Here is a 19,373-nt window from a genome sequence, read left to right on the forward strand (position 1 = left end):
AGTGATAGATCCAAGGGACTCTTCTTGAACATCCAGGTTTCTGGCTCCCCTCCCCACCCAGGAGTACAGCGGGGGGCTTTATATTCAAGGCAATTTGGAGAAGTACAGACCTTCAATTAAGCTAAAGCATCGCCCCTGTAGTTTGTGGTGTGGATGCCTAATTAGCTAAGCTCACTGGTAGAGATATGTTTTTTAATTTTGAAGAATGGCCCTGGCATTACCGACGCTCTATAACTCATCCGTGGTTGACTACATTCTGCAGTCAGCACTCTTACTGAATGACAAACCACCGTAGCTGTCTCCTACCGTTTTAACAACCCCTTCCCACGTTGCTGGAAAGGGAACCCCAAGCCCCATTAAGAGGGGTGTTTGGTGTCAAGGTGCCCCGGCCTCAGGGCTGAGATTTACCAGTTTTCCAAGCAGCACCCCCAGCCCCACCAGGGGGTTCCTGCCTGGGCTGATGCTGCCCCTCCACAATCCATTTCTCCCAACAGATGGCTGCTTCTGTCCCATGGGCCTGCTGTGCTGTGCTTGCTGCCGCCGCCGCCGCTGTCTACACCCAGAAACACAGTCCACAGGGTGAGTGTTTGGGAGAGCTGCTTGCCAGTTCCTCAAGAACGGTGCATGAGTCGTTGTTGGCACAGCCGCACATGGATGCCCCCCAGAATCACACTGGTGCACAGTCACATACGCGTCGCCCAAAGGACATGTAGTCATGGGATAGTGATAAGCTGGTGTCTCATGGGCACAGCCCCCCACAGTCACACCTGGATTGTCACATGCTGATTGTGTCTCTGGCTTGGAATAGTTTGTTCTGTAGGGAAGGTAGAGGATACAGGCAGGTGGGATAGGACTTGGGAATGGAGGTAGGGGCAGGGCCTCTGAACGGTATTTAGGTAAATTTTGTAGGGATGTAGGGGGCATTTAAGAGACTAGACAAAACTACTACAGGTTACTTCCTGATGTCATCTTTATCACTGAAGGGTAGTGACAGAGATTAAGACAGGTAAGAGGGGACTGGTGCACTAAGGGTGGGCCCTGGCTGAAGAGGGCGGGGCGGGACTGTTGCAGTTGGGTGATTGGTCGGTAGCTTCTCTACCCATCTTCCACCTGTTTGTCTAGTGAGGCCTGAGTCCCCATAGCTTCTGCTGGGGAACTATGTGCTCTCTTAACACAACTATCAGCTCTTTAACCAGCCACCCTGAAGTCTGAACTTGCAAATTGTCTCCAGTAAGGTTTCTCCCGTTTCTCCTTGGCTGGGGGAGGCAGACGCAGAACATGAGAGGAAGTAACTCCAGGCATTGAACAGACCTTAAGGACTGAGCACCTCTGTCCTCAAGACTGTAGGTTGAAAGGGTAGTGGGGTCAAGGAATCCATGGCCTCTTCCTTCTGAGACTCGCAACTGAGGCCCAGAGAGAGCCCGATCAGTCCCAGAGCTCCTGGCTGGATCAGCACAGGGCCTGCCAGGTGCCTCTGCTATTGCGTGTAAAGATCTCTGCTTACACGTTAAGGGAGGGCTGCGTATGGCCAGGGCCCTGGCAGAGGATCACAATTCAGAGTGCATGAGACTTCTTTTGTGTAGGGGAGAGCATGGCTCTGTTGGGTGTCTCTGTGCGGTTGTGTCTTTATGGGCTGTGCATCACCTGGGTGACTGCCCCTTACATGCTGTATCTTTGTAGTTGAGACTATACCGTGTTTGTGAGAGCATGTATTTCTTCATGTATTTCTGCCCTTGTTGAGATTCCCCCTGTTGATGAGACCCTGTCCCCGTGAGTAACGGAGCCTCTAGGTGACGGCTCCCTTTCCATCCATGCCTGTGATCTTGTGTAAGGTGTTCCCATCCCCGAAAGGGCGTAGAGTCTCTGTGCAATTGAACCTGCGTGTGACTGTAACCCTGTGATGAGCGGCTGCTGTTGCTTTCTTTGTGGGTGACTGTCCTCCTCCTGCATGTGTGGTGATGCGAAGTTGCTTAGGACACCCGGGGGGACTGTTTCCGGCATGTAGTCCCCATGTGAGTCTGTGTGTGCAGGTGTGAGGGAGGCGTCAGCTCTGTCCCTCTGTGTTCTCCATGTCCATGACCTCATCCTGTCTCTGTCTCTCATCCTGGCTTCTAACAACCTTTTCACAGCTGATTCCTTTGGAGCGTTTGTCACTGCGTCAGGGCCAAGAACCCCATCCTCCCCCTGCTGCTTGATTTAATTTCTGAAATGGACAGCACATCAGGAGGGGCACCTGCAGGGCTGTCCAGAGACAGACTATTAAACCAGTGCCATTTCTGAAGCTGTCGCATGGCCATGCGCGGCAGTGTGTATTGTTGTTGGTAGTGAAACGGTCATGGCACCGTGTGATTGTCATGTTGTGTTGCTCCTGTCTCAGCACCATGGCCTGCAGTTGTCTTCGGCGGCTACATGGCTCTTCTGCCCTTCCTTTGTCATTGCTCCCAGCTTGTGGCTTCATGGTTTGGTTTCGAGGCAGACAGTGTGCAATGGGGGAGAGCGTTCGTCCACTGCTGTGGCATTTCTTGTCAGATGTTTCCTCCTCTGTGGCTGTGCCACCCTGCCCCAGCACTAAAGGACCACACGGCGTCCATGTTTGTTCCGAGCGGCTTTTGGTCAGTGTTGATGTGTTGCCGCTGGGACCCTGACGGCCACGCCCCCTCCCCAACGGTCAGTTTTCAACCTCCTCCTCAGGCAGCTGGATGCAGAGTCTCTGTTGGGGGGGCTGTGTGGAGAGAGGGGCTTGGCATGTTTCCTGGAAGCTCCAGGTTTTTGGAAGGGAGGTTGGAAGGGGGCTCAGTGGCCGGAGCTATTTGATTGAGGGGGGGCTCAATGGCCTGAGCCTTGGACACTGGGCCTCTGATCAGGGGGAGGCCTCCATTCAGCCTCTGGTCCAGCCTCACAGCTGTGGCCTCCAAGGCCCCCAGCCACCGCCCTTCCGCCTGTTCATCCTCTGTTCGGCTGGTCCCAAGCCCCACAGACTAGTGGTCAGGGCTGGCTCTGTTCCCTGCTTCCCCCTCCTCTGGACAAGGACAGAGAGGCTCAAAGAGGGGCAAGGCAGAGACAGACAGCAAGGGACACAGACCTGGAGAGACGGAGACCCTGGCCAGCGAGGGTTGCAGGCAGCAAACTGGACAAATGTTCCCGCCCAGAGAAAAGCAGTCCTGGGAAGGGGGCTACATTGAGGAGGATGACTGAGAGGCCCTTGAGGGGTCCCTCCCCCTCCCCTCGAAGTCCTGGTGGTGTTAACAAGTCTAATTAAGAGGCCACTGGCCCAACTTAATTGGCTCGTTAACAGGAATTGCCTCTGAAAATCCCCCAACTCAGCGGGGTGGCTCTCTGGAGGGGAGATGTGAGGGAGTGTTAACGAGGGATCCCGCAGCCCCCTCCTTGCTGCCCCTTCCTCCTCCCTTCTTCCCTCCCACCCTCACTACACAGATCTGGCTGGGATGAGGGAAGCATCTGTCCTTCCAGGCTCAGGGGGCAGGAGGTGGGGGTGTCTGAAGATTCCAATTCTGCATGCCTGCCCCTCTGCTGCTGCCTGGAGAGCTGCCTCTCTGACTCCCGTCCTCCACCTGGCGCTGCCTTCCGACAGGTGCTCCCTTCTCCCCTCCGAGCTCCAGTCTCCTGGGTTCAGTCCATCACGCCTCGGTTGGCCTGGGCTGCCAGGACCAGGGCAGGAGTTTGGTTTTAGTTCTGACAGGCTCCTCCTGGGGCAATGGAGGAATGGACAGAGTACTCCTTCAGTCCCAGCCCTCACCCCACCGCAAGCGGTCTCTGCTTCACAAAGTTGACAGTTGCCAGAAGTCCCCAGGGCTTCCTTCTTCAAGGCCTGCCTGCTCTTCCTGCTGCCGCTGCCCAAGCCCTGGATGGTTAAGGTGGGGGCAGGGAGCTTATGTGGAGTGGACTAAGTTAAGGGTGGAGGGGGGGACTAGAAGAAAGATAAGGGAAAGACAACAGGTCAGAAAGACAAGAATGAGGGAGAGAAATGAGGCAGAGAAAAGAGTCCAGGGGGGCCACCTCCCGCACCATTGTAATGTCAGTGAAGGAGACAGACCTGGAGACATAGACTTTGGCACAAGGAGAGTGACAGAGGCAGCCAGCAGGACATATGTTCCAGTCCAAAGAATAGTGGTCCTGGGAAGTGATGAGCTGGGCTCCTTGATGACAATAAGTTAGAGTCAGCCAGGCAGAGGTGGCGCACGCCTTAAATCCCAGGAGGCAGGGGTATCTTTGAGTTTGAGTCTAGCCTGGTCTACAGAGCAAATTTCAGGGCAGCCAGGTTCTACGCAAAGAAACCCTGTCTTGAACCACATCCTGCCCCCTCCCCCCCCACAAAAAACGAGAAAGGAAAAGAAGTAGCTATCTAGTTAGTTAGGGTGATAAGGGTCAGGAAACCCTTGTAAAAGATGCAGAATCTGAAGAGGAACTGAAATCTCACTGAGACTAGATCCTTCCAAAGCCACACAACTCCTGCCTTCCCTCTCCCAACAGAGACACTGTCTCCTGTGCATACCAGAAGGAAAACACTCACGCACTTGCACGGACACAGCCAAGTTCCACGTCCAGCGACCCTCACCCTCTCACTCCGGCCCCTTCTGTCTCCGGGAAGGACTCTAACCTGCGCCTTTTGTTTCTGCCCTCCCTGGCCCCACAGAAGCACCCCACGTGCAGTATGAGCGCCTGGGCTCAGATGTGATGCTGCCGTGTGGGACTGCAAGCTGGGATGCAACTGTCACATGGAGGGTGAACGGGACAGATCTGGCCCCTGACCTGCTCAATGGCTCTCAGCTGGTATTACGGAGCCTAGAACTAGGCCACAGTGGCCTGTACGCCTGTTTCCACCGTGACTCCTGGCACCTGCGCCACCAAGTCCTCCTACATGTGGGCTGTAAGTACGATCCTGGGCTGTGACCTCTTCTCGGACACTTTCCCTTCCTGTTGGGAGGGAAGGAGAGAGGCTGCAGCCTGACCTTTGCTTTCTGATCCTACCTAACCTGTTCTTCTGACCTCTGGGTCTCACCATGCTCAACGAGTCCAAACCCTGGTCACTTTATATATTCTACAGATATCCATGAAGGTCTTTAAGTCCCGAAGTCCTTTTGTCCCCTACGACATAGTGGGCAGAAGAGGGCCGGCAAGGCTTAGTGGGTGGAAATGGATCCTAGGGTCACAGCTCTGAGCTGGAGTGGCCTCCCCATGTCTGCTCCCACAGGAGCCGGTCAACATGCTGGAGGGAAGGAAATAGGACATAAGGTTATTACGCGTAGGAGCAGCTGGGAGGCCCCAGGGAGGGAAGAAGGCTTCCTACGGGAGAAGATACATGGAGACTCCAGATTTAGAAGATATATGGAATCAGAATTTATCTGTTTCCCTTTTTCTTTATAGTTTTGTTGTTTTTTTGAGACAGGGTCTTACTATGCCACCTTGGCTGGCCTCAGACTCACAGAGATCTGCCTGCCTTTGCCCTTTGAATGCTGATATTTAAGGCATGCACCACCACCCCCAGCTGGGAACATCGTTTCTTCACCGAGAGATGACCAGGCCTCAAAGTCACTTGGGTTGATGACTGTGGAGACAGGGCACTAAGGGAAGTGACAGAGTCCAGATCACAGTCCTGGTCCTGGGAACTGGCGCGTGATACGGTTGGAATTTGGTTCAGGCAGTGAAGGGAAGTATACTGGAGGGGACCAGGCAAGGGCAGAAAGGAGGCCGTAGAAGATGCAGGAGACACAGTGAGGACCTGGGACCAGAGGATGGAGTAAAGGACATAAAGATGTGGGACCTTCAGGAACTGGTGATGAGCTGGAGACAGGAAAGGCTAGAGAATTGGGGGCAGAAAGGTGGAGAGGGCTGATGGCATGGTCACTGAGACACGTCCGTGACAGGAAGGAACGAGAGAAAAAGTGTGTTCTGTTTGGGCAGTGTCTGGACTTGGGTCTCTCTAGATTCAGATTGAAAATGAGACTCTAAAGACAAGTATTTTATTTTGCACGGGATAAAAAGCTCTTAAAGAGTGGGAAGGAGACATAGAAAAGGGAAGTGGTTATTTAATAAGAAATGAGTTATCAGGAAGATGAAATGGCTCAGCAAATAAACCCCATGTCTTCAGATTCCTGCAAGCTGTCTTCTGGTCTCCAAACATACATGCTATGGCAAGAATGGACCACCACCCCCTCACACACACACTAAATGTAATAACTAGAAACAAAAAGGATAAGTTATTAGTGGGCATAATGGCACATACATACATTCCCAACACTCAGGAGGCAAAAGCAGGAGAATTGCAGGTTTAAGGCCAGCCTATCCATCTGGTCACACCTGTCATGAAAGGGGGGAGGTTCACCAGGGTGGTCTTGTCTCTTGATGACAAGAGCCACCAGTGAGGGAACTCTGGGTATGTGACGGAAAAGGCATCCTCAGAGTTGTCCTCCTGAGAAGTAAGGATAGTTAGAATTCTTAAAAATAATTTATTTATTCTTATTTTATGTGCATCAGTGTTTGGCCTGCAGGTATGTCCATATGAGGGACATACCCTCATAGAGTTACAGACAGTGGTAAGCTGACTTGTGGGTGCTGGGAATTGATCTCGGGTCCTCTGGAAGACCTGGGAACTGGAGTGTTTAACCCTCTCCTGCCATCATGATAGAGGATTCTCCTGGCAGAGTCTGCATCTGAGCTAAAGAGTCAAGCTTCTTTGTCCTTGTCACATTTGGATTTACCCCACAGCCAACAGATTGTTCTTTTTATCCCCTGGAAGCTACCTGGGAGCAGGCCCCTGTTCACTGTCAGTGTGGACAGCCATGCGAAATGTTAGGCTGAAAAGTTACTTAGGAATGACTACAAAAAATACCTTCGTTGGGCTTGAGTGAGGTGTGAGAGTACATTAGCAGAGACGTCCTTTCCTGTGGAAAACCCTTTTTCTTTTTCGGGACGGTTTCTTCTGTGTCCTGGAACTCACTGGGTAGACCATACTGGCCTCAGACTCAGAGATCCACCTGCCTCTGCCTCCTAAGTTCTGGGATTTGGAAGGAAAAGTATCAGTCAGGACATCCCAAGGCCAAGTTCTCAGCACAAAGGAGATTTATTTACTCCAGAGGAACAGAGGGGATAAGAGACAAAAGCAGGAGATAGAAGACAGGGAGAAGGGGAAGGGAACAAGGAAGAGGGGGCAGGGGTATTTGTCCTGGGGAAGGCAGACAGCAGCAAAGAACTGCCTCTGGATAGAGGGGACAGATATGGCATATAGGAAAATGGTGGCATATAAAGATACAAGGGAGCCAGGCGGCCATGGAGCACGCCTTTAATCCCAGCACTCGGGAGGCAGAGGCAGGCAGATCTCTGAGTTCAAGGCCAGCCTGGTCTACAAGAGCTAGTTCCAGGACAGGCTCCAAAGTAACACAGAGAAACCCTGTCTCGAAAACCAAACAAGCAAAGGTACAAGGGGAAACTGCATGTTAGGATGAGGTGTTTAATTTTAATTGGGCATGTTAATTAAGTGAGCCAAAGGGGGCTTCTGATTCCTAGACTCTAGTACTTTGATAGATAAATCTTGGCCAAATAAGGGAATGGACCTCAGGGGCTAGCTTCAGAATGTAATCTAACAGTTTTTAGCAAGGCAGAGGGAATTGAGGAGAAGGGCGAGTCTGCCAGAGCCACATACTCGGTTGGTCTAGAGTCCCTTCAGGATTAAAGGTGTGTGCAGCTACTTACTGCCCAGTGACTGGAAAGAAACCTTTTCAAACTGTTTACTCTGAAGAGATGACATTCATTTTAAGTGTGAGCCAAAGATGGAGCGACCCCTGTTGTCCTTGTGGAGAAATGCAGGGCCAGCTCAACCAGAGCCTCCTTGGTTTAGCACAAAGCAACAGTGGAAATCAGATTCGCTCCAACCCTTACACTGGAGAGAGGCTGTTTGTTGTCCTCCTCAGTTGCCCACTCTCCTTATTTCTTCCTTATTTCTCAGTTTGGCTCCTCAAATGATGCAGAAGACTGGTGGTAATGGCTTGTGTCTGGTAGCCCTTAACTCGATTTCTGGTGCTGTGATCTTTGAGAGGCCTTTGGAGGAAAACTGAGTTTTGAAGTCACATCCATAGTCTTCACCAACAGGGCATGGCCACAGCATCTCTACTGTGACCAGGGTCCAGGCCATTTAGATCTCCCTTGCCCTTGGCCCTCGGGGGAGGGCTGGAATGAACCGGTTGTAACATCTATAACAGGTAGTTATCTCTCATTGCCTTATTTCCGTCTAGAGGAACGGGATATTAATTACGATCATCTCGGTCACTGTGTAATAACAAGAGGCAGAGTTTGACAACGCTCAGTGTGCAGGCCTCCTTCTCGCCAGTGCCCCAAGGGCATGGCGACACTACCGGTGGTTTGTGGGTCCTTCAGTCCTAGAATTATTATTGAATGTTTATCCTAAACATATGCCATCTTTATTCCCAAGTCTCCAAAGGGACTTTGTCATGGCGATACTCTGGTGGAGGACTCCCTCACCAGGCAGCTCTGCTCCTGACCACTGCCCTTCCGGCAGGTGAACCCCTCACACAGCAGCAAGGCAGAGCCTGCGGATGTGTTAGGAAATGGGATCACAATGTTCCTTTTAGGAGCATCTTTTTTTTTGTTTGTTTGTTTACTGGACACTGCCTATCATTCCAATCTTAAGCTAAAACAAACCAGAGATTAAAATAATTTTTAAATGGACACTTTCTTGTTCGGCCCCTCCCACCGAGAGTCATCAGAGAGAAGCTCCTGGTTCAGCACCACTGCCCCCAGCTCTGTTTGGCTGGGAAGGAAAGAGTAGCTCACGGGACTGTGGTTAGAGATGTCAGGGAGAAGTGCGTGGGAGGAAGGAGGGGGTGTTTGGGAGTCCAGAACTTGGGGTACCTCAAGAGATCCCACAAGCAAAGGTTAAGACAGGCCATGAGCTTTGAATGCCAGGCAGGAGGAGTGTGGGTGTGGTGTGGGCAGGGCTGCAGTGGAAGGGTCAGTGTGCCCCACCCTGGCCTGATCTGGTCTGGCTCAGGGTGTGGGCAGCCTGCCTCTCCTCCTCTCTAGGCCAGCGGGCAGACCTCATGCGTGCTGGGGGCTCCAGCCCAGGCGGGCTGGCTAGATGAGAGGAAAAACATGCGGTTTGGTGGGCTGGACATGGAAAAACAAGCCAATTAGGAGGAAAACAAACAAACCCCAGGCCAGCAGAGGCACACGCACACGGCCCTGTATGGGACTCAGACACTGTCCCAGCTGACACAGTCACTTTGGCATCTCAGTCACCCCCGCTAGGGGAGACGTGGGCTGCCTGCGCATCTAAGAGCACGTTGCACACCAGGTGGACGCTGTCCTGTGTATAGAGGAGTTTGCTCAACCTCCCTGACATACTCTCACGTCAGGTCCAGCCCATCTGTGGACTTCCTGGGAACTCAGGGTATCTTCTCATACCCTTGGTTTGAAAAGTACACACAGAACCAGGTGTAGTGACGCACACCTTTAATCCCAGCACTAGGAGGCAGAGGCCAGTGGATCTCTTGAGTTTGAGGCCAGCCTGGTCCACAGAGTGAGTTCTAGGCCAGTCGGGGTTACGTGAGACCTGTCTCCAGGGGGAAAAAAGCACTCAGACTTAAGCTTCATCACATCTACAGTGTAGCTGGCTGGCTGTGTTTCAGGCACAATCACACACTGGGGACATAAGATACCAATCCTTGCCCTCATAGACAACCTCTGGCCAACAGTCTCACCCCACGTCAGCTTGCCCCACACAGCCTCCACTTTACACCACCAAGAGCTGCGTGTGAAGCACCCTTGCAGCCACAGTGACTTAAAAACAGGTTTCCCGAGCTTACACTCAGCAACAGGGCCTCCCAGTCCCACACTGTCCCACAGCCTCACTCTTGGTCTCTCTCGGCACCCCCATCCCCGCCTACCCGGCCCCTCAGCTGGGCTCCAGCTGCAGCAAGTCAACTCCTTTTCTTCCTTTTCTTTGTTTTTCTTTCCTCCTTTTCCCTCTGAGAAACCTGGTCCCTGTCAGGGAACCCAAATCCTCCTCTTCTCAGGGCCCGGGGCCAGGCAGGAGTAGCCAGATGACAGACCAAACCCCTGCTCGGCCCCTACCTCCTGTGACCTGTCCAGGGGAGGGGGCCGTGAGTCCAGTGCCATGGCCTGCTCTGCCCTCCACACCCCGGGCAGGCAGCGGGGCGCTGACTCTGCAGCTTCACCCCCCCTCCCCAGCGCTCTTCTCCTTTGAAGCTGGGGGTAAGGGGGGGCGGCAGCAGGAGCGGGGAGTGGAGGTTTCTCAGCGACCTCAGAATGTCCTTTCCTCCTCGAGTCTGCTGCCAACTCTGGCCTGGCCCACAGGCCCCCAGAAGGCACTTCCTGTGTCCTTGGCCACCCCCGTACAGCACTCTATACCCCTGGGGCAGAGAGGGCAGGAACACCACAGGCAAACTGGATGATGTGAGACCAACATACGACTGGCAGGTTCCCCAGGAAGGGTGAACCGGGAGCCGTGGTGGGCAGATGCAGGCCTCTGTGTGCTCTCCCCTGCTCTGCCCACTGTGTCTCCACCTGGTGCCCCTCCCGCTCCTCATCTCCCGCCCAGGCGGGTTTGCACTCCCGGGCTTGTGTCTCAGACTCATCCACATTTTCACACAGACTTTGCATACTACATGTGTGCAGGAAGTCACCCCAATTCATGGACACTGTGGAAACCTCAGCTTCCTGAGGGTCACTGCAGCCAGCCTACAGACGTAGACATGTACTCCGCTTCACTGTCCCTGGCCTGTTGAGTTACCCCCTCCCATTTCCTGTCCACCTGTCAGGCAGGAGGCGGGGAGGGGAGAGGCACAGAAGGGAGGTGTCAGTGTCCCTGGGGCCACAGACAGACATTCCTTGCCTGGGTCAGATCACAGAGGCTGCCTCCTTCCAGGAACTTGAGCCGCCTGTGCTCACGCCTTGCCCAATGCCTGGGCTAAATGCTCACAGCAGCAAAAAACACAGACAACAGAAAGAACTTCCCCCAATGTAGTCTTGTGGATGAGTGATACCTTTGTGAGATGCATTTCAATTCTGGGTTTCCACGTGTCCTCTCTGAATCTCCTTATTCCCAATTGAGGGCAGCCACCGATCGTGTCACAGCCTTTCTCAGGGTGGCAGAACATTTGGAGCCAGGAGCCGGGGCTGGGGTGGGGGGAGGGGGAGCTCACCTTTGTACACATAAATATTCACATATGGCCGTGTATGACAAGAGCGACCTGGACGCTTTATGCTACCAGTCACTCCTTCATGTCGGGGAAATGTGTTCACGTACGCTGGTACACGCAGATATGTACACACGAGGACATGCTCGTGGCTAGCAGCTTGTACTCCTGTGCAGCTACCAAGTCTGTCCTTACAGCAGTCCACAGACGGGAAGCCCGGGGGATGGGTCTCTTCTCTAGAAGGTGCACAGGTCACCCTGGAGGACCACTCGGATCCCTTCAGTGTCCAGGGCGCTTCTTTGGAAGTGAACACATTTATGACAGGAGACATGGGCAGGGACAAGTCCCTGAGACATCGCCTCCGTGCTGTGATTGATGAGCTGGGACTCACAGCCCCCTCCCCTTCCCACCCCCTCCCTGCTGCCCCCTCCCCAGTTCCTGCCTCCATGGAGCAGGTGTGGGGGGGAATCCTCCACACAGCCTTGTTTTTCTTTAATTAAACATCTGGCTCTCTGTGGCCTGGGAAGCCTCAGACCCTTGCTGACAGCACCCCCCCCCACCTTTGGCATCGATGATAGGTAAGGGGGGAGCGCTGGGGCTCTGGGGCCCACCTGTCCCCAGACTAGTACAGGGGACTAGAGGCTTCGGGGAAGCCCTGACCTCCGTCTCCTCACCCCTAGTGCCGCCGAGAGAGCCTGTCCTCAGCTGCCGCTCCAACACTTACCCCAAGGGTTTCTACTGCAGCTGGCATCTGCCCACCCCCACCTACATCCCCAATACCTTCAATGTGACTGTGCTGTGAGTAACTGCGCTCTTGACCCTGTTCAAGCCCTGACCTTTGACCTCTCCCTCTCCTCATCATGTCCCGAGTCCAAGACCCCAGCCCAGCCTTGGGGCTTCACCTTCCCCCAGCCTGCCCCGACCTGACCCTTGATGTCGGTAACAGTACCTGGGCCTCGTTCCTTTCCAGGCACGGCTCCAAAATTATGGTCTGTGAGAAGGACCCAGCCCTCAAGAACCGCTGCCACATCCGCTACATGCACCTGTTCTCAACCATCAAGTACAAGGTCTCCATAAGTGTCAGCAATGCCCTGGGCCACAATGCCACGGCCATCACCTTTGACGAGTTCACCATCGGTGCGTGTGGTGGTGATGGGGGGGGGCTGCATACTCTGGGATGTGAAGGTGTGTCAGAGGTCTACATGAGCATGGGGGGATGTTCACATGTGCAGAACTGCCAAACATGCCTTCATAAACACCTGTGATCGTACGAATGGCTAGCCTTACCCGCAGGGCAGAGACCTCTCTCTCCAACGGCTCTTTTCGTTGTCTCTCTGGCTCAAAGAACATGCAACAGGGGGGAGGGGGGAGGAGGGAGGACTGGGCCAGACTCCTGTGCAGCTGCAGCCCCCCCCATGCTAATGGCTTCCTTACGGTCTGTGATAAATGAGGCGTCAGTACAGGAGACAGGAGTGGGACAGACACTGCCCTCACCCACCCCTTATCCCATCCAGACCCTCTGCTTGCCCTTGCCCTGTGCCAGACAGGCTTTGCCTGCTCTACCCCATCCCAGTCAGACCCTTTATTGGTCTCTGAGACTGTCTCCTGCCTTCCTCTCCTCCGTCTTCCTCACAAGCCTCACAGCTGGATCTTTAGTCCGATTACTTCTGTACGAGCTGGGTCCTCAGACGCCGCCACCGTCACACCCCACAGAGCATCCTCAAATCTAGACCCTAATAAGGGTGTCCAATCTCAGTTTAGAGCTGAAAAGGAAAAAACTGAGGGACAGCCGTCGGGCTCTGGCGTAAGAGGGTGATCTGGTTGTGTTGACTTTGTCCTTGGCGTCCTGGACAGCCTGAGGATGGAGTTGTGATGGAGGTTGGTTGGAATGTAGGATGTTGGTACCAAGAGCCGGTGACTCTGACTGTAGCGACAGCCAGGGACGATGATGGGGAGGTCAGAGCTGGTAATTAGAGGTTGTTCACCGCAGTTGCCAGAGCTGACAGCGGGAAAGAGGGATGGCAGCTGTGGCAGCTTCAACGGTTGGCAACACAGATGGAGGATTGGTGGCTGGAGCTGACAGTATGGTGCTGTTCCCAGGGATTAACACACTAATGAAGCAATGTCTCCTTAATAGTGAAGCCCGATCCTCCAGAAAACGTAGTAGCCCGGCCAGTGCCCAGCAACCCTCGTCGGCTGGAGGTGACATGGCAGACACCCTCAACCTGGCCTGACCCCGAGTCCTTTCCTCTCAAGTTCTTCCTGCGCTACCGGCCTCTCATCCTGGACCAGTGGCAGCATGTGAGTGTCCGGCCTTGCCCAGATCCTGGTGCCAGAGTGTGCAGTAGGGTGAGAGAGGAGACTGCCCCAGGAAGTGTCAGTGCCGGTGAGGGACCCGATGGTGGTCTAAGAGGCTTGCCATGGGGAGAAAGGGATCAGGTAGGCTTGGGAAAGTGAATGGAGCTGAGGGAGGCGTCCTCATCAGAACATGTCTCTTGGGGCTCCCAGTGGAAGGAAGACATGCTTAGAGGAAGGCAACAGGGTCTCCTAGCCTGTTCCTGATGTCCCCTATTCCTAATCTCTGGCTGTCAGCCCTGACCAGGTGCCTCCCATGCCACAGTGGGTCTATGATGGACCCAAAGACCAGGATGGCCCCACCCCTCAGAGACTGGCAGATGGGCCCAAGGGGTTAGGACCAGACACTGTGGTCACATTTGGTCTAGGGGGTGAGTTTAGATCATGATGGCTATTCAGGCCCCAAAGTTAGGCCTAGTTTAAAGGTCAGCTTAAGGTTATAGGTCAGGTAGTAGCCTGGGCTGGGAACCAAACAGTGGACAAGGGGGCAATCCGGGGCGAGGCTATGGTCTGGATATTGGTCAAGCTGTGACAGAGAACTCTAGGAAAGAGCCAGGGTTGTGAAGACTTCTGGCTGTTCTCATATCGAGAGCCCAGGGCCTATTTGGCTGTGGGCACTCTGGGTGGCCCTTGAGCTCTGGGCTAGGACCGTTTGGGAGTGTTGCATGAGGCAAGCCAGCCTGTCTGCTGGGGTCAGCTTGAACCCCCACCAGACTCCAGTGCCATCTCCTTATGCCTTTCTCCTGTCTGGCCTTTAAAGTACGTAATTTGATTCCTAGGTGCCTGTCCTGGTTGTAGGCCTGGCCCCCACAAAGGCTACTCACACTCTCACGTGCTCCCTGACAGAGTCCGGAGTCCCTCCTGCCTGGCCAGCTGCCCGCGCCTAATGCATTGCTAATAACCAGGGTCTGGTTTCACAAGCCCCCTCCCCCGCTAACGAGCTACAGGCAGCAGCCCTGCGCGTCGCAGTGCACACGCCTTGCAGTGGACCTGGCACCCTGCCCACCACACACACGGGAACATGCACACACACACACGTGGCTCCCAGCAGGAACCATGCCGCATACATGTGTGAGACCGACATGCCAGGGACCGTACATTGGCCTGTGCTGTGGGCAGAACACGCCTCTACACTGAGAACATCATGTCCTATGGCACATGTACCCTAGTCCGTGTCTCATAGTCATCGGAACAGGTTAGATCTGTGGCTCTATCAGCTTGATTTTTGTGTAGAGCATCTTCCCTGTCTTTGGTTTTGGGGAGTAGCAGGTGTATGTCTGCAAGAGGAGAGCAGAGAAAAACACCACTTGGATTTTTGGGGGCCGATGTAGCCTAGGGATATGTAAATAAGAACAGGGGCCAGGAGGTAAGGCAGAGGCTGTCTCAGCACGAACAAGGGGGAAGGCAAGAACTGGAACCCAGTGTGGGTCCCTTTGTCACCTGCTGTGGCCCTAACTCCACCTAATCAGTATCTGACATTTGCAGCCGACTGAGGAAAGGGTCTCAAGTGAGCGGCAGTGACAGCTCCTGTTAATTGAAGAGTTCTCTTAAGGGTTAGTGACAACCTCTCAAGGAGGGTCCAGGCCTAGGATTGTCACTGCCCAGAGATCAGGGGCAAAAAGCATAGTGTCATGAGTCCACCAGTGACCTACCCACCTTGGCTCTCTCCTCACCTTGGGGAGGTCTATAGGCCAAGAAGAAAGGAGAGGTGAGCTAATCAGCCAGAGGGGATCTTTATAGACAGAGGAGGACCTGTGGTGCCCACCCACATTCCAGGGCTGGGAATGGGATTGACTGTGCCAGGGTCTGGGCTTGAGTGTATTTCAGCATGACCCTGACCTTTCCCAGGGTCTCCAGCGTCAGGATCACAGAGGCTTCCTGTTCTACATGGGCCAGCCTGCAGATAGGTGCACGTACATGCACACGCACACGCACGCAGGCATATCACAGACCAGCACGTCAGGTGGCCTAGATCTTATTTTTCTGTGGAGAATATTGGAACGGGAACCAAAAGGCCCTAACGCCAGACGTGGCCCAGAGCAGCCCCCTCCTTCACCCCCACCGGCTGCCCCTGTTTACGAGGCCGCTTTAATGAGGCAGCGGGTGCTGCTGAGATGAACCAGAGCCCGGCCTGGGCCTGGGAGGGGCGCCGGACAGGCAGGCCGCCCTGGAGAGTCGAGGGGAGACCAGGAGGATGAGGCCAGCAAACGGGGGTGGGGTGGTGATGCCATGCCTCCAGGAAGGAATGGAGCAGCAGTCCTGTCACCCTAGGGCAGAGTGATAACACGTGGAAGCCTTCCTGGGAGAGCCCTGCTGGGGCTGGGTGGTGGGTACACTGGCTCTGGATAAAACCCAGAGTGACAGTGTCAGCTGAAGCCTGATTGGCAGTCTCTTCATAGCTTAGTCCTCATTATAACGCTGAGGTAGACCTGTCAGGAACACCAGTTTATGGATAAGAACACAAAGCCAATGGAGGATGAGTAGCTTGATCTCCAAATTAGCAAGAGATGGAGCAAAATTTTATCTTAGGTATCTCTCCAGTATCAGTGCTTGTGACCTTTCCCCCGTGGCTCCCCAAGAGGAGGCAGCCTACCCAGCACACTGCTTGCCGCTAGCCTTCCTCTTGACACCATGGCATCTTGGACAACAGCATCACGGCTACTGAGCAGAGTTACTCTGGGAGCCTGAGGTCCCCTCCTCGAAGCTAGGTTCTTCTTCCAGACGTCTTTATTCTCCCACAGACAGGAAAGGTCGCTCATTATGGCCCCTCTCCCCACAGGAAGCCCTCACTCCCTCCAGGGATCTATTCATGTTCCCCTCCCCAGATGTATCTTTGCTTCTTTTGATGTGTGTGTGTGTGTGTGTGTGTGTGTGTGTGTGTGTGTGTGCATGTGTGACTCACTTGTCACCCCAAAGGTGTCTCTTACCCCATCCCGTGATCGGGCTTGCAGGTAGAGCTGTCAGATGGCACAGCACACACCATCACGGACGCCTATGCTGGGAAGGAGTACATCATCCAGGTGGCAGCTAAGGACAACGAGATTGGGACGTGGAGTGACTGGAGCGTGGCTGCTCACGCCACACCCTGGACAGAGGAGCCACGACATCTCACCACTGAAGCCCAGGCCCCCGGTGAGCCTGCCTGCCCCCTGCCCTGTCCTCTGCGCACACACCCCTCAAGCTCCTCCTCGTATGCAGTGGTCGCCTATATGCCTTGGGAAGCAGGATGGGTGGGAAAGACAACACTAATCTGAGGAAGCAGGGACAATGTACCTCAGGAAACCCCAGCTCTGGGTGGGACCCAGTCCTGGCCCGGCCCTGAGTTTTCCCCATGCTCCCCAGAGACCACGACCAGCACCACCAGCTCCTTGGCACCCCCACCCACCACGAAGATCTGTGACCCTGGAGAGCTAGGCAGCGGCGGAGGACCCTCCATACCCTTCTTGACCGGTGTCCCTGTCACTCTGGCCCTGGCTGCCGCTGCTGTCACAGCCAACAATCTCCTGATCTGGTAGGTGTAGTGAGGCTGGCGGCTGTGGAAGGGAGGGCCTTAGGGACCTCCATCCCAGCCGCAGCCCTCACAGCCCCCCGCCCCCCCCGCCTCCCGCGTGTCTCCTCAGAGCCGGGCATCCCATGAGGACATGCCAGAGCGCCTGCAGAGGAGCAGGAGGCCGGAGCTGAGCCTGCAGACCCCGGCTTCTATTTTGCACACGGGCAGGAGGATCTTTTGCATTCTCTTCAGACACAATTTGTAGAGACCCGGGCAGGCCCGGGCCTGCCGTCACCTAGCCCCACCACACCGAGCCGGCCCTCCTTTCTTTCCACGGAGGAGGACCATGCAGCTAACCCACCCACCAAAGACCCCTCTCATCTTGCCCCCCTTGGGCTGGACCCTCCAACGCCAGCGACTCCCAGGAGCCCTTGGGGGACCTAAGGGGAACCCCCCATATCCACAGTTTTCTCCTCCTGCCCCAGCCTCCTGTCTATCCCAGGGTCTCTGTTGCCACCATCAGATTATAAGCTCCTGACACTGGGGGGGCCCAGCCATCCCCCTCCCCCCAGTGCCCACACTTTTCAGTCCCCTCCACCTCTGCCCCTGTTTTGTACGATCCTCCATTGACCCTTTCCTCCTCCCAGTATTTAATGTCCTGTCAGTTCCTTCTAGTCTGACTCAATGGTAACTTGCTGTATTTGAATTTTTTATAGATGTATATACAGGGGTGGGGGGTAGGGGTTCTCATTAAACGTCACCATTTCATGAGACCTTGGAACAGAACCGCTTTGGGAGGGAACCACTCTTCCGAGGACCTCTGCCCTGCAGGCACAGAAGGAGAGAGAAGCCAGGTTGGGGAAGGTGGAAAACGGTTCAGCCTTCAGGTCACAATCATGTGCTCTGCTTCTTAAGGGCTTAGGCTTCCCTGGAGCATGCATCCAAGGACAAACTTGTGGGAAATGGGCCCAAGTGCAAGCTGGACCCATGTTGGGTACCAGTCACTTGTAGAGGCTGCTGAAGTTCTGGCTGGCAGCTTATAGATTATCCCCAGAGATTCCTTCTAGAAGTGCCCAGATAAGGGGCATAGTCCAGATGGATCAGCAGGGATTCCGCCAGGCTACAGAGGTTCAGAACACAATGTCCTGGGTCTGGCCAAGCAAGAAGGCAGCCTGAAGGCAGAGGCTTCCTGGAGCATGGATAGGAACTGTACCTGGGCTTCAGAACGGGCATTATACAGGGGTTAAGTCTCAGATTTAGATTATATTCCAGCCAGATGTGGTGGCACATTCTTCTAATCCTAGCACCCAGGAGGCAGAGGCAGGAAGATCTCTGAGTCTGAGGCTAGTCTGGTGTACATAGTGAGTTCTAGGACAACCAGGGCTATGTGGAGAGAGACCCAATTTCTCTTACAGAAGCCATCGTACCAGAGCTTCTTTGCTGGAAATACCCAGGGCTAGAGTTAGATTGACAGACTATTGAGGTAGAGTGGGAAGAGGCCAGAGTCCTAGCCTGAAAGCCAGGCTGTTCTGTGTACTTCGAGTAAAGGGAGGTGTCGTCAAAGTCCCATACACCAGTGCGTTACTATAGCCCGCACTCACCGTAGCAGGTGGGTGCTAGATGCCACCAAGAATTCTGATGGCGACACAACCCCACCCTCTCAGACCAGGCCCGTGTGAGGCCATGCCTTGGGAGGGAGATCCCAGAACCTGGAGTGTTGGTGCATCAGGCCTAGACTAGACAAGGTCCAGACCAAGTTAGTCCCGGAGCTGGGACTGCAGAGTGAAGGAGAGAAGCTAGCGGAGAGAGAGTTTCAGGTGGAGACTTGTGAGTAGAAAAGACCTGATTCAGGGCAAACTGTGGCTTTTCTGTTACAGGATCTCACTATGCATCTCTGGGCACCCTAGAACTCACTTATGTAGGCCAGGCTGGCCTCAAACTCACAGAGATTCACCTGTCTCTGCCTCCTGAGTGCTGGAAGTAAAGGCGTGTGCCACTGCCTGGCTAACCTGTGACTTTTCAAACCTTGGGCACAGGAAGAGACTCCCAGAGTGGGCATCCTGAGAAGTAACTGTGGACCTGCATCTGCACCCTGAACTCTGCCTGCTGGTTTGGGCTCGGCGAGGTGTGGCTCAGGCTGGAGTCTGCATCCTAGGTCCAGCAGGCTTAGAGAGGTCAGGGGTTACCAGCTCCCTTGCCAAGAACAGCAGGGTTAGAGTGATCAGGGGTTACCAGTTCCCTTGCCAAGAATATCATATTCCTGCAGTGTGTTAGAACTTTGCCTATCTTTAAGGTGGGTGGGCTGAAGTTAGGGGGTCTCTGACTTGTGCTGCCTC

General features: G+C 54.4%; 1 protein-coding gene across 8 annotated transcripts in view; it reads left to right on the top strand.

Annotated features, from left to right (window-relative positions):
- Positions 1-17,808, top strand: part of Cntfr (ciliary neurotrophic factor receptor) — a 37,643-nt gene extending 19,835 nt beyond the window's left edge. For 6 of the 8 annotated variants that reach the window (XM_075967429.1, XM_075967424.1, XM_075967430.1 and 3 more), the window contains 8 exons: positions 495-579; positions 4,655-4,888; positions 11,873-11,990; positions 12,163-12,329; positions 13,330-13,493; positions 16,499-16,679; positions 16,890-17,058; positions 17,168-17,808. In XM_075967429.1, coding sequence (XP_075823544.1) covers positions 495-579; positions 4,655-4,888; positions 11,873-11,990; positions 12,163-12,329; positions 13,330-13,493; positions 16,499-16,679; positions 16,890-17,058; position 17,168 — 1,119 coding nt within the window. In that variant the 3' untranslated portion in view covers positions 17,169-17,808. The remainder of the gene's footprint in view (positions 1-494; positions 580-4,654; positions 4,889-11,872; positions 11,991-12,162; positions 12,330-13,329; positions 13,494-16,498; positions 16,680-16,889; positions 17,059-17,167) is intronic. The other 2 variants (XM_075967432.1, XM_075967433.1) reach the window with 1 other exon arrangement.
- The last annotated feature ends 1,565 nt before the right edge of the window (positions 17,809-19,373 follow it).

This window comes from Microtus pennsylvanicus, chromosome 3 (genome assembly GCF_037038515.1).
Source record: "Microtus pennsylvanicus isolate mMicPen1 chromosome 3, mMicPen1.hap1, whole genome shotgun sequence".
Lineage (NCBI taxonomy): Eukaryota > Metazoa > Chordata > Mammalia > Rodentia > Cricetidae > Microtus > Microtus pennsylvanicus.